We start from the raw sequence: 16,556 nt of genomic DNA on the forward strand, positions 1-16,556 counted from the left end.
GTGCCAAAAATTTATAAATTTCACTACGTCTTAAGACACCTAAATGCTTTTAAAAATGCAGGGCATTTTAATATTTTACAGTTAAATGGGAAGTCTGTGACCGAGGTAATGTAATCTCAGTTTCCTGGGTGCTTAACCATTCAAGTACACTGAGTCTTACTTGGAGAAAAACACAGAAAATATTACACAGAAAGAAAAAGATCTGCTATCATTTGGGCCAGAGGAACTAAAACCGAATTCAACAAAATATGGCATTATATATACAGTTAAAGACTGTATAGATCACTAGAGTATAAGTATTGTATGGAAACAAAAAAATTTCTGCTGCAAACTGGCAACACAACAATCCTAATAAATGTCTGATCATTTTATAAAATATGATCTACTGTAAAAATCAAAAAAAGAATGAAGACAGAAAAATGTCTACTTCCTAGAAGAAGTAGTAGTAATATAATAGTCTTTAGTACTTGTGCATATATGTAAACTTTGGATCAAAACTCAAATGCTTTTTTAAATAGATAAAAAATAGATTTAATGTACTTGAGTTTTCACATATCTATATTCCTAGATATTTTAGTTAAAATTCCTTTGAATCAATTTTATCAGAATTTTTTGGTGATTATAAATCTACTTTTGTTTAGCTCTCATATTAATGAAGCTCAATAGCTGTTTGTGAAGCTGAATAGTTCTTTGTTATCAAAGGAATGTTTCTCCTGCAGATTTCATCCTTTATTTATGGAAAGAGGAAAGGAAAATTCTGAAGCCAGGTTTTAGATGATCATACATAGAACAGGAATTACCATCTGTGGCTTGAGGACATCCAGGAATTTTCTCGTCCAGGAATCATTTATTACAGCACTGTCTAAATAATCATAAAATCCAAACTTCGTCAAATTATTTATACTGTTCCTATTGGAACATGAGCTTCTTTTCAGACTTTCACATTTCCAACAGCTGATTGAGAATTCTTAGCATCCTTCCTACCAGAAAAGTTGCAGCAGCTGTGGGCACCATTTATATTTTCCATGCCTGTCAGAAAGATATTTTCTGTCCCTGCTGGAGGGAGATTCCCTTGTGAAAGCCCACGTTTTTCACCACTGTAGTGATGATCTATCCTGGGCTCATCAGGGAACATTAAACTCTTCAAGCTGTATGTCAGAATATTTCCAGATATTTTTTTTCTTGTATTTTTTTCTTAAAGTAGATACCAAGCAAATTTATCCATGGCAATTTGGAAAGATTCTATTTCAGTCCCCTGTGTCTTTATGTTTCTTGCCAAAACTTTGACTAAGTTAGGTTTTGGTGATTCATATTATTAAATTGTTCCTGTAATATATCCATGCTTCTTTGGAGAAGCCTCTTCTACTCTATTTGCGGACAGTGCCTAATGGGACATCTTTATCACGTACACACTTTCTGTTTACTGTGGCAGAATCAACCTGGTTTTGAACTGCATTTATCCCTGTCAGGAGATGTCTGTGGACTACTTCTTACTGATTTCCAAGGGTGAATAATCTGTCAATAGCCTATGACTTTTAACTTTCTATTAGCTAATGGTGCTTTTAGAATGACACAATTGTCCATGAGAGGCATAAGTACATGGCCAGGATGCCTCTGGGGGAGTCAGTAGTGGGAGTTCCCATATCTCACAGTAAATTCTGAAGTGCTTTTACTATAGAGTGAGCTGGCTTTACTATACTGTGAGCTGGCTTGTTCCCCTTCCTTCAATGGATATGGTGCCACACCTTGAGTAGGCCATGGTGGGAAAGGCATCAGTCACAGAATTGCTAATAAAATGCAGGGTTGCATCCTCTTTTATTTCCTACTCACTTGTTATATTCCTGGGCTACAGAGGGCTTTTAGATTTCTGATACATTGTCTATAAAGATTAAATTTATATGATGTCAGACAGTGTCTTTTTTGTGTTACAGAGCACAATAAATATGGAAAACTGACATTAATAGTTTTTAAATCTGCTTTCCAGAGAAACTATAAAAGCTCATAAGAAAATTATTTCAGATGTGCAGATCAAGGCAACTAATACAATTTAATAAACAAAGATTCAGAGCATATCTTATAGTTCTCAACATTGTTTGCTATGAGGAAAACTATTCTGAATGCCACTGAAAATGGTTATGACTGTCATAATTACCATTTCATTGTTTCCAAATCATCATTATAGCAGTGAAGGAGTTTGTTTCTTTGCTGGTTTTATCTAATATCCTTTTGTAGCAGAAGGCTGATCTCATGCTGGAAAAGTGGGAAACCTCCCTAGCCTTTAAAAAGTTTATTTATTGCATCAACTCTAATGTAGACACAAGTAATTTTAGTGTTGATTGGTTCTAATCCCATATCTAGATATTTCTGTTTAAGAGTGTGAACCCAGTTGTGGACAACATATGGTTTCTTTATTGTTTGAAGATGTTCTCCTGTTGTTTTTATTTAACAGATAGATTTTGACAAGAATCAGACAAGTGCCATCGCTTCTGTTGTTCTGCCACCAAGTTTACTGAAGAATTTAAGTCAAGATGAGTTTGAAGTTATATCCAGGGCTCAGTTTACTTTCTTCAATAAAAATGGTCTTTTTCAGGTAAGCATTAATGTGCTTGAAGTCACTACAGATAGGGTGAATCAAAGCCATCTGCTAAAAGTTTCCCGTAATGTAATCCTTTCACAGCATTTAATGAGTTACAGGAATTAAAAGATGACAGCAAATGTAGGCACCAAAGACAGTCTTATGTTCAGAGCAACAAAATAGTTGAAGTGCCCAAGTTGAGTTGAAGTCAGTGGTTTAACTGCAAATTCCTCTCACATGTGAAATAAACCTTTTCTCAGGGTAATCTATGGAAAACTGTATCCCAACTGCTTAAAATCAGAGGAAAGCAGCAAAGGCCTTTAAAAAAGCCTTTAATTCTGTTAAAATGCATTAATATAACTCCTTGATTTTCAGTGGAGACAGGTTCTTTTCTGTCAGGAGGTAATTTGGCATATAACACTGCCAAGTACTCTCCTTTCCTTTTAAGAGCTGGTTAGCAGTCATATCCAGCTGACTGCTCTATATTCAGTTGGGAATCCCAAGCTGATGGTTAGGAGCCAGAGAATTTTTGTTCATCTGTATATACACACACACTATTCTTTTCATACCTGTGTTCTTATAAGCATACCATATTTTAATAGGAATAAGGAGAACAATATTTGTACCTGAAACCTAAACATGCTCATGTAGATTTGATGTTTTATTTTTTGTGTCTTATCAAATGGTAATTGTAAATAGTGCCTGAATGGTAGGTGCCAAAAATGTTAGGAAGAGTTTGCAGCTTGGAAAAAGAAAACCAAAACCACAGCTATTTGAAAAAAAAAAAAAAAAAGAGTTAATTAAGAAGGAAACATTGTTTCATGGTGAACTGTAGAATGTGTCTCAGAAGACTTGAGTTTGTTTTCCCATCAGTATTTCAAGTGACCTTTGGCCCTTGTGCATCCGCAGAACTCCGTAGTATTGTATTGTCCCTATATTATCGTTTTTATTGGCAGTGTATCCAGATTCTTCAGATAATCTAGGCAAGAAAATACCCATGACCCACAGTTGCCTTCTGAAATACACCCCAAAGTATTTTTATTTTAAATTGTATTCGTTTTAAGCCTGCTTTTGAGAAAAACAGGATGAATATCTTTAATAAAAAAAACCCAGAAGAAATACAGATGGAGGCTGGTCATAATGGCATAAAATCATATGAAATCAGAATGTGTCCCTTAATGGTGCCAGAATGCGTTTCTAAGTGGTACTTAATAAGCCATTGAAAAACAAAAACCATAAAAATTGCACCTTAATTTGCAACTAAAATGCCTTTCATTTTTTATGTGTTTTTCAAAGTCTTCGTGGGTGATGTGTTTAACACAATGAATTTAAATGTGCAATCCTCACATTTTTAGGAAGTCTAAAAATAAAGGAAGTTAAAGAAAAAGGGGATTAAAATAAGGCCTACAAATAAACTCAATTTGCCATCTCAAACCAAATAACTTTATCCCTTAGTATAAGAGTATTTTATTTGTATTGCATTTCATATTTCTTCCATGTGCAATTACAAATATCTGAATGCTATTAGTTGTCTTCCTTAAAAGAATTCAACATAACAGTGAAACATACTTTGCACTATTGGAAGTGGGGGGTTATTGTATTGCAACTGAGAGAATTACAGTAAGTTTTGGCTTGTAATTCATTATAGATGGTTCCCTTACTTACAGGGCTAAATAAAAGCTGTTCAGGGTGGGATTCACTTCATCAAACACAGGTGTGTTCAGTGTAAACATCTGTACCTGAACTGTTGAACTTCAGCTGAACACAGCCTTATGGCTAAATAAGTAGAAATCTGTATTTTACTTTAAAGCACACATAAGAATACATTAAATTGCCTTCACTAAAGAGACCAACTGTGTCTCGTTTTTCTTATCTGCTACAGACAGAATCCACTGAAACCTGTGGAAATATGTCCAAGGACTTTCATAGACTTTGTTGGATGCTCAAATTTAGGTAGTAGCCAAGAGACTTTTTCTTGTCTGAATACTAAAGAACTGCCTAGAGATTTGCATTTTCTTTCCTCTTCAGTTTTTAAGGTTTGAGGAAATTTTGCCACAAAGCACCAGTATAATCTGAAATACTGTGTCTGAAAATTCTTGGATATGTTTCTTGGGAAATAAAATATTCTTCTCAGGATAATATCCACATAATAACAGGAGCTATTGTGTCTCCCATGAATGGTGGGATCTCACAAGCCCAGTGCTGAGCTGAAACCTGACGTCTTGTTATGTTAACAAAACTCCTAAATGGAAGGAATCAAGGGTTCAGGAGTTTGGCAGACCAGATTTTGGGAGGGAAAGTGAGTGGCAATAAATTCTTAAATTCTTTGACTAAACTTTTTTTAAATTAAGATCTGCCACAGGCAGTAACCAAGCTTTCCAACCAGGCATGTAAATATGCAGGTTCCAATAGAAGCCTATCAAAAGAAAATAGCGCTGCTAATGCACTCCCATTTCAATAAATAATTCGTTTCCAAGGAAACCACCTCTTCTGGAAAATTGTCAGCTGCAGGTTAAAAATCCTACTGGTCAGTGATAATGTCAGAATTCTATTTCAATTCCTATCGAATAAGACCTTACAGAAAATGCTATCCTTTTCAGTATGTAACATTGCTTTGAATTTATTTACTACTTCATAGTCATTCATTGTAAGATTGAGAGTGATTTAGCAACTATATCCAGAAAACATTTTATTCACTAAAAGCTTAGCCTTTACTAAAGGACCGTGTCAACAATAAGATAAGTGAGCTCGTTCATCCTTGTTTAGGGAAATGAGCTAATCATATCATGGGTTGTTATCTGCCACATTGTTTGAGTTATAATTTTGTTTGCCTTCTAACCTCTGTCTGTAATTGTGCCTGTGCTTTATGACTACAAGAAAAATAGGAAAGCTTCCATGAGACTAACCCATAATTTGATTTTATAAATGTAAGATTCTTATATTGTGTGATCAAAAGTACAGAAATGCTGACAACTTACTTATTCTGGCACGCTGCAAAAATGAAACTGTGTACTCTGGCTTTTATGTTATGTGCCATGTAAGCACTTACTACATTTTTCTTAAATCTCTTGAAGGATACAGAAAATCCTGCCAATTTGACCAGTTTCGTGGTAGCATGCAGTATTGGAAACTTAACCATTCAGGATCTTCAGGATTATGTGAAGGTTACAATCAAGCATACCAAAATTCAGGTAAAACAAGACTGATTATTCAGAGGAAGAGGAATGCAGATTATATATGGTAAAGGCTAATATTATAACCTGATTTATATGGATGGATTTTGAGTAAGATCAAACTCAAATCAAAATTAAGAAGTCTAGGACAAAAGCATGCAAGCACAACATGGAAACAAATAATCTCTCCCATCCTCATACATTCATACTCCATTCATGACCTAACATGTATCTGCAAAACAATTGATTCTGCCCCTCAGAAGTAATTTTGTGCCAATAACTGTTGGTGAAACCTTTGTTAATGACCATATTCATGACAATTTATTACACTGTAACTTCATGATTACTTAAATTCTTTGACCAAACATTATTTGCTTTGTTAATAGTTCCCAGAATGATTTTGTTGTTATGTGGTTTTCATCAGAGGAATGGACAGAAACACCCTTATAAAAGATCACTACAGTAAATTTAGGGAAATGCAGACCAAATGCAGCCTTTTGGCACATACTGTTCCAGTTAGAAAATGTGTGAGCTTGACTCCATTCTCAGTATCTAATCCAAAAGAGGAACTAGCACTTGAAACATTAAAGAAAATGTTAAAATGCAATACCTAAGTAAATTTTTTATGTAATGAGAACCTGGTTTGTAATTGTCACAGCTGAATTGACTTCGTATTGCATTGCATTATAATGAATATTTTAAGGTGAGGCAAAACAACCTACACATGGGTTCAGCAGTCATTTGTACATTTTCAAGCTTTATGTAGAGGATTCATGGAGAAGCCCTAAGGCAGTAAACAGGTAAAAGTATTCAGATTATATAAAGACATCATATTCATGGATAACTTCAGTAATGAGAAAAGTTCATTATTCTGAGGATGTGCAAAAGTAACTGTTGAACAGTACATAGAAGCAGTGCTCTAGATTTTGCAATTTCGACAAATCTGTTTTTCTAGCAGAAAAAAACTCTAATTTGACACTAGGCAAATATTCAACTGTCTAATTATATGGATTCTTCAGCTCATTAAATGAAAATATATGCATTGCAACATCTGTTTTAAATGATGAGATTTATGTCTGAAGAGATATACAAAGTCTACTTTTACATCTGTTCTTAGGAAGATCCTAAACCTACCTGTGTCTTCTGGGATATGAACAAAAATGGTAAGTTTGAAAATACTGTAATTTATTTGATGAGGAGGATAAATATGTCTGAGTCTTAAAATTGGTTGCAGTATTGGCTATTTTGCTCCTAAATCAATCCTTTCAGGATTCAATAAAGTCCCATCAATGAAGTGTATAATTTCTTCTGGGTAACAAAGTTACTTGTAACAGCAAACTTTAAATACTCCTTTAAAAAGTTTGTTTTTAATGTAAATGTTTTTTTAACATTTACATTTTTTCCATTAAGTTCTTCCAATTTTTCCCATATCTGCAGTTTTTCTCTGATCTGTCTGTATGAGCAAATTAAATTCTAATGCTACTCCGACACATGAATGGTTCTTAGCCATACTTTTAACTGTTCAGTTTTTTAAGAACTGGGTTATATAGGTGTAAGATTGTGACTGTTACAGATTATAAGCTTTTTTTGGTCACATACAGAGACTCATGTTAATAAAGGAACATTTTAGAACATTCTTCATCAAAGAATGGTCACTAGTGCCAAACCTGTGTGTGTTGTCCTCTGGGATGAATTTCCAGATGTCTCTGTTTTAGAGATCACTGCTGAGAAGTTTCTCTTCCTTACAATGAAACAGACAGAGCTGAGGATTTTGGGTGGAGAGGCTCAGTACACAGAGTCTTGCAAGAAATAAAATTTAACATCCAAATTTGTATTTCAAAGTAGGAAATACAGACAGAGCAACTGAGAAGAATTCGTGAGGGTTAAAATGAGCAAAAAATCATAGAAACTAGTTAGGAAGCTGAACTTAAGAATCACATTAAAGGAGAAACACACAGAGAGGGAAGAAACTATTTTCAGTGTCTACTTGAGTGGAGAATAGTTTTAAGTGGTTTTGGAACATCTTCACAGTATTCTTCACAGTATTTTTGGAGAATGTTTTGAATTTGAGTAGTGTTTGATTGTCTTGAAGTTACAGAGCAAATTAGGCTGGATTTTGTCAAGAGCCATGAGAAAAATGTCTTTAAGAGTCAGAGAATAAGAATGATTTCACAAAACTAGCTCATATTTTGGCAGGGAAAAAATGAATAAAGAAACACTTTTTACTTTTCAACATTTAATTTTTAAAACCAAAATCTTTCTACTTGTTTTTCAGAATGGCCTTTTCATGTGGAGTGTGGGTTGGGAATAGCTCACTTCATGTTTTTTTTTAAGGCCACCAGAGATCATTGGGATTACCCATTCTGAGCTTCTGCATTACGTGCTGCAGAGAGGAAGGGTGGGACCCTCTGCTCCTGGGCCGTAAAAGCCTTCATGTGCCTGAGGATAGATGAGTGGGAGGCAGGCAGGTGTAGACATCACATCAGTGGGGGAAAAGGAGTTCTAAAACCATCTTATTATTGGGTAAAACTAAGGCGTGTCTTAATGCGCGACCCACGTCTTACTCACCAACCAAAAAGCTCCCTACCTTTATTACACATCTCCATCTCTTGCTTCTGATCATTAGTCCATTTCTGGGCACTCATCTGGGGTGATTCTTTGCAGAAACTAGGAAATCTGACATCTGCTTCTCTTGCAGTTGTTTTTAATGCTGGCTCATTCAATTTGAGAAAGCAGTTCTGCATTTGCACAGGATGAAGTGAGAAATCTTCTAAAAGAGAGGTTGACGTGTGTTTGTTGGACACCAGTTTCTCATGTTTCATTTCCACAGGTGGCAGTGGTGGCTGGAACCCTGCGGGCTGCCAGGTGGATGCAGAGTCCAATGAAAATGAAACTGTGTGCTTATGCAACCACCTCACACATTTTGGGGTGCTAATGGTAGGCAAGCTCACTACTCACCATGTTACTTTTCCCAGGAACAGCAACACAGCCTTTATCTGGTGGCAAGACAACTCACATTTTTGTTACCTGGGTTCTTTCTTTTGCATATAATTTATAATAAAAATAATACATTATTTCCCCCATATTATCATAAGTTATCTTGCCATAACAAAGTAGCTAGCAATAAGGATTCAGGAATGAGATAACGGATAAAGTTAGCAGTGGAAGAATAGTATTGTTGTTGTTATTATTATCATTATTAAATTCTTTAAAAGTAGCTAAATATTATTTTTTAAATAATTAAAACATACCCATGAGATTTTTCTATGTTTTAAAAATACTGTGCCACAAAAGACCTGAGAATAAAACTTCTGAATGATACCAAAATACAAATAACATATTATAATATCCAACTTAATACAACTAAGGCCCAGTACTAATATTTCTCCTAGAGAGACAGGAGAAAAAAGTGATCTTAATGAGTCCTAAGTTTTAGGGTATCTCTGACATATCCCTTAACAGTATAATCTGACAAAAAAAAAAAAAAAAAAAAGCATGAGAAATAGTTAGAAATGCTGTTTTCAGAACAAAAAGAAAAACGAATCATTGTAGGGAAAAACAGGGAAAGAAAAACATCCTCCAGACAGCAGAAATAGTAATGAGGATGAAAAGTCAAGGGAGCACAATAATTCTCTTTCATCCTTAGATAGAAAGGCTGACTTGTCCCTCGCAAATCTAGTTCTCAAACTTGACAAGATTTATCTAATGTCATAAACTATGAAGTGGCACCTTTTGCACAATGTGTAAATCCATATTGGCTGTTTTCTTACTTGCCTTTACTCAGTTTTGGGGATGCCTTATGTTACAGGCCTTCTCTTGGGAGAAGGCTGCTCACGGAGCACTGGTACAGAACACGTGGCCCACTCTGTCAGAGCCTTAAGCAAAGTCTCCAGTCAGGGTGGCTGGCAGAGCAGTGTCTGTCCAGGAGATGAAAGAGGGAACCATATGGGGGCACTTCAGCCTCAGCAGCATAGCCTCCGGCCTTCAGCTGCCTCCAGCAATTCGCACTTGTGAAGTGTTTTCCAGAAGAAAAAAAAAATCCCAACAGGAAAAAAATGGAATAGTGCTATCTTTTCTGAACTTTTGGTGGATGTTTATGCTCAATAATGGGCTGATACATTTTTTTCCAGCTGAAATTAACATTCTTTGGCCTGTAAAACATAGCTGCAGAAAATATGTTGGCTCCTGGTCACCAGGAGGAATCAGCAGGAATAATTCCTAAGTGGAAGTATTTGGGGTTTGAAGTAACTTGTGGCAGTGTCAAATAGGACTTAAACCACACAAGGGAGCCACATACACTGACTTTTTCAGCTTTGGCCTTCCAGACCCTTCTTAATAGAACTGCTCTCGTCACAGCATGCTGAGATGTAGATATGGAAAAGCCACAAATTTTGTGTCTTCTTGCAAGCTAAATGATGGTCTTGTTCCCCTTTTCATCCCCAAAGGAATTAAGAAAAGGCTTTCTTTAGGATATATTCAATGAGCCCCTTCTCTTCTCTGAATGCTTCAGTGGCAGTAGGAAATAAGGCAGAAGGTCTTTGAATTTGGGCTGCATTCCAATAGATTTTTACATAGTTTTGACCATTCTAGTTGCTTTTCCATTTTAATAATTTTTTCTGACTTTAATTTAAATACTAAGTTATTTCCAAAAAACAATCTCCTTACATATAAATAAACTGTCATATAAGGCTGGTATGGATAGTAAGAAAAACCTGCTCCTGCCTCTTCCTACAAAACATGCAAAGTTTTGTAGCATTTAATGTTTCTTTTTGCTAGCTAGTTTTGCTAGGGACAGCAATGAAAATGACTGTAGAATTGACATAACCATATCTTAGTGTTTGCACGCATTTTCTCCACTGTGATATAAATCTGAACACTCTTAAAAAAAGGAAATAACACTGACATTCATTCTAAGAGGGTACCATGTGTCAGTTACAGTTAGACAGAAAAAAAAGAAAATCCCTGGAATTTTGTGAAGCAGAATCCTGCTTCATTTCCAATTTTTTTTCCTGTTGTCTTTATCACTGCTTTTCTGACCAATTATATTTAAAAGCGTAGTTCTTATATCAAAACAGACCCTAAATCCAAAATGCAATAGCTTGCCCTTGGTTTCACCTGTACATGATTAGTTGCATCGACTCCTATGGACTTTAAATAACAAAAAGGCCAAAAATTCCCTACAATGTTGCACATTTCAGTATGAATACTTTTAAGCTGTATTTTTCTAAATCTTGCATCTTCTGAAAAAGAGTTGTATAGAAGCAACAGAATTAAAAAGTTTGGACACTGGAGACTTTTCCAGAGAAGGACATTTCAATTCCTAGTACTGAATTATAAGGATCAGAATCAGGCTCTATCTGCTGTTCCCAGAAGTTATAATACTTACAGCACAATGTTTTGGAGAGCTGTGGGAAGGAAGTGAGAGGTGTAACAACTGCAGACCGAGAACACGCAGCAAAAATGAACCCCAGTGTCAAGGTTACAGTGGTATTGCCAGAGTGCTTTTTTTCAGTTTTACTCGACCCATTACCAAGAAAGAGTGCTGTGCTCGCAGCAGAAATGCTGCCTATGGCCAATGTCTCTTCCTTCTCTCACAGGACCTGCAGAGAGCCGTGACGCAAATCGACCCACAGAACACCAAGGTCCTGACCTTTATCACTTACATAGGCTGTGGAATATCTGCTATATTTTCAGCTGCAACTCTTCTGACATACATTGCCTTCGAGTAAGTACTAATTCCGTGAAGAACATCACAAAGAAGAATCTGTATGTGCAGAATAAAATAAGTTAGTTACGTGGTTAGTGTGGTTTATTTCCCTAGGAGGGGAAGTCCATGGCTGAAAAAAAATCAAACCTGCAAAACCAGCGTCACAGTGTTGTAAAGTGGAAACTTTTTCAAGGGGACAGAAGTTCAGAGTCTTTCTTCCAGTTTCTAATGTGTTGTGCTGCTAAGACCGAGGAATAAGAGGAATGTGTATCAAAATGTTCCTTCTGGCAAGACAGAATCCTCTAGATTTTGAACAGATGGATATTATTCTAAAATTGTCAAACAGGCTTTTTATTACTAAAAAACCCCAAAGCTTGCCTATGTGAGCATAACAATTTCCAAATTTAAGAAGAGAAATTTCCAACTAGAGCAATTACATTCTATAGCCCTTAAGACAGAAGTGGGAAGAGATAAAATGAACATAAATTTCAACTGTTACAACAATTTCGACAGAAGTCCTGCTGAAGTGTGAAAGTGACTCAAGAGAAAGCAAAAATTTTGCAGTGGTACAGTTCTGTGAACAGTAAAAAGAGAAAATGAAGTCATGTCAACACAAAGAAAGCATTATGCCAGTAACAGGGCAGGACATAGTAACTGCTAAAGAAGGATAATTTTCTGGGGACAGGAGGGGGAAGGGGGGCTGAAGAAGGGACTTTTCAAGTTTTAAATATCTTCAGTGATTGCATTCCTATTACATTACCTATGGTGTAGTGTTCTGGTTCAAGTTGGTAGAAATTGTTTGCTGCCCCTTATTACGCACATTTCAGTGGGGATCAGTTTAAAAAAATTACATGTTTTTCGCTCTTCCTGAGACTATTTGAAAACAAACAGAAAACCACATCCACTGGACAATATATTCCAAAAACTAAGCTAACATATAAGGCCACATATGAATAGAACACAGAGGACCTTCTGGTCAGCTATACTATTTTTGTTTTCATTTACAATAAAAAGTACTGGTTTATATTTAGTTTAAAGGTTTGGGGTTTTTTTAATAAAAAAATCAGTTGTTAAAATATTGCAGCAGTTAATTAGCTCATCATGGACCCAAAGAACTGGTAGCTTACTCCCACCACATGCAGCTGAAACCTTCAACAATCCCACACAGAAATACACAATGTCTTATTGCACAAACTGAGTTGGAAGGGGTTCCTTGTGCTTTTATTGACTTTGTGAAGGGGTAAGCCCAGCTGCAGGAGGTAGTTTGTGTAATTGCAGCAAGTTAATCATGTGCACCTGTGCTTCTCTCATTAGGAAGCTACGACGAGATTATCCATCCAAAATCCTGATGAATCTGAGCACAGCCCTGCTCTTTCTTAACCTGATTTTTTTGCTCGATGGCTGGATTGCATCCTTTGATATTGATGGCCTCTGCATAGCTGTGGCTGCACTTTTGCACTTTTTTCTTCTGGCCACCTTTACATGGATGGGACTGGAAGCTGTTCACATGTACATTGCTCTAGTGAAGGTGTTCAACACGTACATACGGCGATACATACTGAAGTTTTGCATCATTGGCTGGGGTGAGTTCAATAGACACAATCTTTACATAGGATGGATGCTGCTGTATAAAATGCTTTTTGTAAATGCTGCTATATAAAAGCTCTCTATCAGGAATACAGAGTAGAATTTATATCAGTGTGTGGTTTCCTTCCCCAGCCTGCAGCAGTGCCGGCAAGCAGCCAGCCCTCTCTGTCACCGAGTTCCCCCGTGTGCTTCTGTGTAAATACACTCTCCCTGGCACTCCCCACCCAGGGCAGCTCCCAGCCCCAGAATGAGTGGAGAGACCAGATAAACTGGTCTTGTTTTCCAAAGAGGCCAGAGTGGCAGAGGGGAAATGTGAGTGCTGTGTCAGAGTTGGAGCACTGTGTCACACAATGAATGCAGAAACTTTTGCAGTTACTGCAAAGCCTATGGAGATTTTGCATTGACTTTCAAAAACTTTAATTCCAGCTTAAATTTTCTTGCCAACAAGCACAAAGCCTATTGTGGAATGACAAACAACCAAAATTTTCTGAGATTCAGCACAGCGTTTAAACCACCAAGAGATCCTGGCTGCCCTAAGCAATGTACACAGCAGGACAGAAATGGAAAAAGTAATACTGAAAAATAACTGCAAGGCTCAGGCAGCAAGACTTTTATTCTTCATTTTTGTCTGTATCAGGAATCTGTGGTTTCTCCCTGAATGCGCATATTGTGTTTGAAATAATACAACACAATGCAAAGCCATTAACCTTAGGCTAGAGCACTGACCTCAGTGCAGCTGATAATTGATGTCTTTCCATTGGCAACTAGCATCCTCTTTGGCAACCTCAGCAGAGGACAAGGACTGAGTGGTCGGAAAAGCAAATTAACCTCTTCCCCTTTGAATCTGTTCTGTTATAGCAAGGATAAGACATGTAAATAAGGCATATCAGGAAACATGCATTTCTTTTGTGTGAGCTGTACCTTTCTGCAGAGTTTTCTTCTGCGTAGTTGTCCATTTTCCCAAATACTCCCTCTGCTTTTTTATTAAAAAATACATATTTTGTTTTACGGAAGCAAAGGGACCACATATAATATGTATAGTGCTGTAGAAGGTATATAATATGGCGCAGATAATATAATGTGGTTGAAAGAAACAGTGGAGAAATTACAGATTTAAGTTCGTGTTCCCCAGTTACGCAAGTTTATGAATTCACATTAGCATAAAAAAATACCTCAAAAAATTCCTCCACTAGATCCTATTTTTGCAATAATTTGTTAATCTTTTCTCTGTATGATGAGAGCCTGTGTGCAGCTGCAAATTTAACTTTGGGCAATTAAGGGATATTATTTTACTTTAGTTAATTATTTTACTTTATTTTCTTTATCACATACCAAACTTCTTCTACCTTACAGAACATTACAAGGCTTATTCATTAATGCCTGTTAATTGTTTTGATAGTTCTATATACTTGTACTGTTTGGAAAATTATTTCCTTCTACCTTCTCAGTGCAGTTTTCTCAGGATGCTGTGCACTAAAGTAATAGGGATAGAGATATCAGTAATTCAGCTTAGCCCTGTGAATTTGAAAGTTTAGGAGATTTGACAGCTCACGAGTTTTCTTGTGTTACAGGTTTGCCAGCTCTGGTGATAGCAATTGTTTTAGCAAGTGCTAATAGAAATGCAAGTCATATTTATGGCAAACAGTTATATGGCAGAGATGCGAGCGGGCAAGGAGGAGATGACTTGTGAGTATTTCTTTTGATCTCTTGAAATTTAGCATTTATAGTTGCTTTGGAAAAGTCAATGGTGCATTAAACAAGCAAAAAGGGGCAAAACTCTGAATGATTAAGATCTGTAACGTGAAGAAGGCTGTTATGAAAATTGGAGGTAAATCTGCATTACCCAATGCCAGGAACAAACATGCCTCTGGCAAAAGTTTTTTTCATGAAAATAAAATAAAAATACTTGTTTTGGTTTGTCTTAAATGAAAAGTATTTTTTCTAGGTAAGACCAAAGAAAGAATTTGTATAAAAATAGTTTCCTTTGTAAATCAAGCAGCCTTTTGCCAATGTAGTTCAATAGTCCTCTATGTTCTTCTCTTGAAGTCCAGATAATAACTCCAAATGCCAAAATTTTTATGTGAGTGCTCTTTTCCTTGCCTGGCAAAGCCTCATTATGATAAATAAAACTTTAATTTTTTAAATTTTATTATAGTTTCATGCTGAGCTTTCAGGCCATTTGCTGCAAGAAGAATTAGTTAGAGCTCTCCTATGGCTGTCTGTCAAATGGCTACCTCAAAAGTCCTGCTTCTTCTACAGTCATGTTCAAGTTCTTCTTTAGCTCCAGTGGTAGAAACTTGAGATTTTGACAGTGAAGATCCAAGTTTGCCCATTCTGTTTCTAAAGCACTCAAGGCTTCACACAGATGACAGCAGTGAATTTTTGTGTACTGAGTCTGAACTTTGTTCATGATGGGATTACAGTTCCCACCATTTCCCACTTTTTCTAACTAGTTTTAACTAAAATGTGATACAACCCTCAGATTTCTCATATTTTAGTACTATAGGCCATAGTCACTTAAGATGCCTCTGGGCTTCATCCTGTTTCCAAACAGAAAATGGACAAATGTTTCATTCTACACTATATTTCTGCATCGGTGGTATCAGAAATCAGCTCATTTTCCTTTAGTTGTATGATTAATGGAAGGACAGTTTCCATTAACCAAAAATGCTCCTTTATTTTATTTTATTTTACTTTATTTTATTTTAAATTTTTTTGCAGCTGCTGGATCAAGAATGAAGTTGTCTTTTACGTGACTTGTGCCGGCTACTTTGGAATCATGTTTCTAATGAATGTTGCCATGTTCATCGTGGTGATGGTGCAAATCTGCGGGAGGAATGGGAAGAGAACCAACCGGAGCCTCAAGGAAGAGATCCTGAGGAATCTCCGCAGCGTGGTCAGCCTGACCTTCCTCCTGGGCATGACATGGGGCTTTGCCTTTTTTGCCTGGGGTCCCTTAACTCTTGCTTTCCTGTACCTCTTCTCAATTTTCAATTCATTGCAAGGTAAGCTGAATTTTTGTGCCGTGAATGAATAATATTTGATCCATTACTGTTCTGGGGCATGCTATGCCCAGTGATTGGACCAGGGAAACTCATACCCAGGCTCTCCAGGTTTTCTTTTGATATTTAACCATCATTAGTTTCCCCTTATGTGGAATAACAATATCAGCTACAGGTGTTTGAATATCTTATGTAAATTAATTATGGTTTCAATGTCTTCTTCCATAAAATGAGCTATATTATAAATAGAGCTCTCCCTAGCTAACATTCTGTAGTGTTCTCTGTTGAGATACATGCTATATGACCTTCAGCATTTCCTTTCACTGATTATAACAAATATAGGAAGCCTTTTTCCTTACTTTATTTCTGTAGGGAATCTGTGAAACTCATAAATATTTTATTAAGGCATGAGAAACTCATAAAATAAAATTCAGTCCTGTCTCATTGTGGAGAGATAGCAGAGACATATGGGATATTCTTTGCTTAAGAAAAATCCAGTGACTGTTACAGTC

General features: G+C 36.4%; 1 protein-coding gene across 4 annotated transcripts in view; it reads left to right on the forward strand.

Moving 5' to 3' along the window:
- The window catches only part of ADGRG6 (adhesion G protein-coupled receptor G6), a 110,519-nt gene that overhangs the window by 81,444 nt on the left and 12,519 nt on the right, over positions 1-16,556 (forward strand). For all 4 annotated transcript variants that reach the window (XM_058801320.1, XM_058801318.1, XM_058801319.1 and 1 more), the window contains 8 exons: positions 2,450-2,590; positions 5,650-5,766; positions 6,866-6,911; positions 8,579-8,685; positions 11,346-11,473; positions 12,770-13,038; positions 14,614-14,728; positions 15,764-16,047. In XM_058801320.1, the coding sequence (XP_058657303.1) occupies positions 2,450-2,590; positions 5,650-5,766; positions 6,866-6,911; positions 8,579-8,685; positions 11,346-11,473; positions 12,770-13,038; positions 14,614-14,728; positions 15,764-16,047 (1,207 nt within the window). The remainder of the gene's footprint in view (positions 1-2,449; positions 2,591-5,649; positions 5,767-6,865; positions 6,912-8,578; positions 8,686-11,345; positions 11,474-12,769; positions 13,039-14,613; positions 14,729-15,763; positions 16,048-16,556) is intronic.

Source organism: Ammospiza caudacuta, chromosome 3, assembly GCF_027887145.1.
Source record: "Ammospiza caudacuta isolate bAmmCau1 chromosome 3, bAmmCau1.pri, whole genome shotgun sequence".
NCBI lineage: Eukaryota > Metazoa > Chordata > Aves > Passeriformes > Passerellidae > Ammospiza > Ammospiza caudacuta.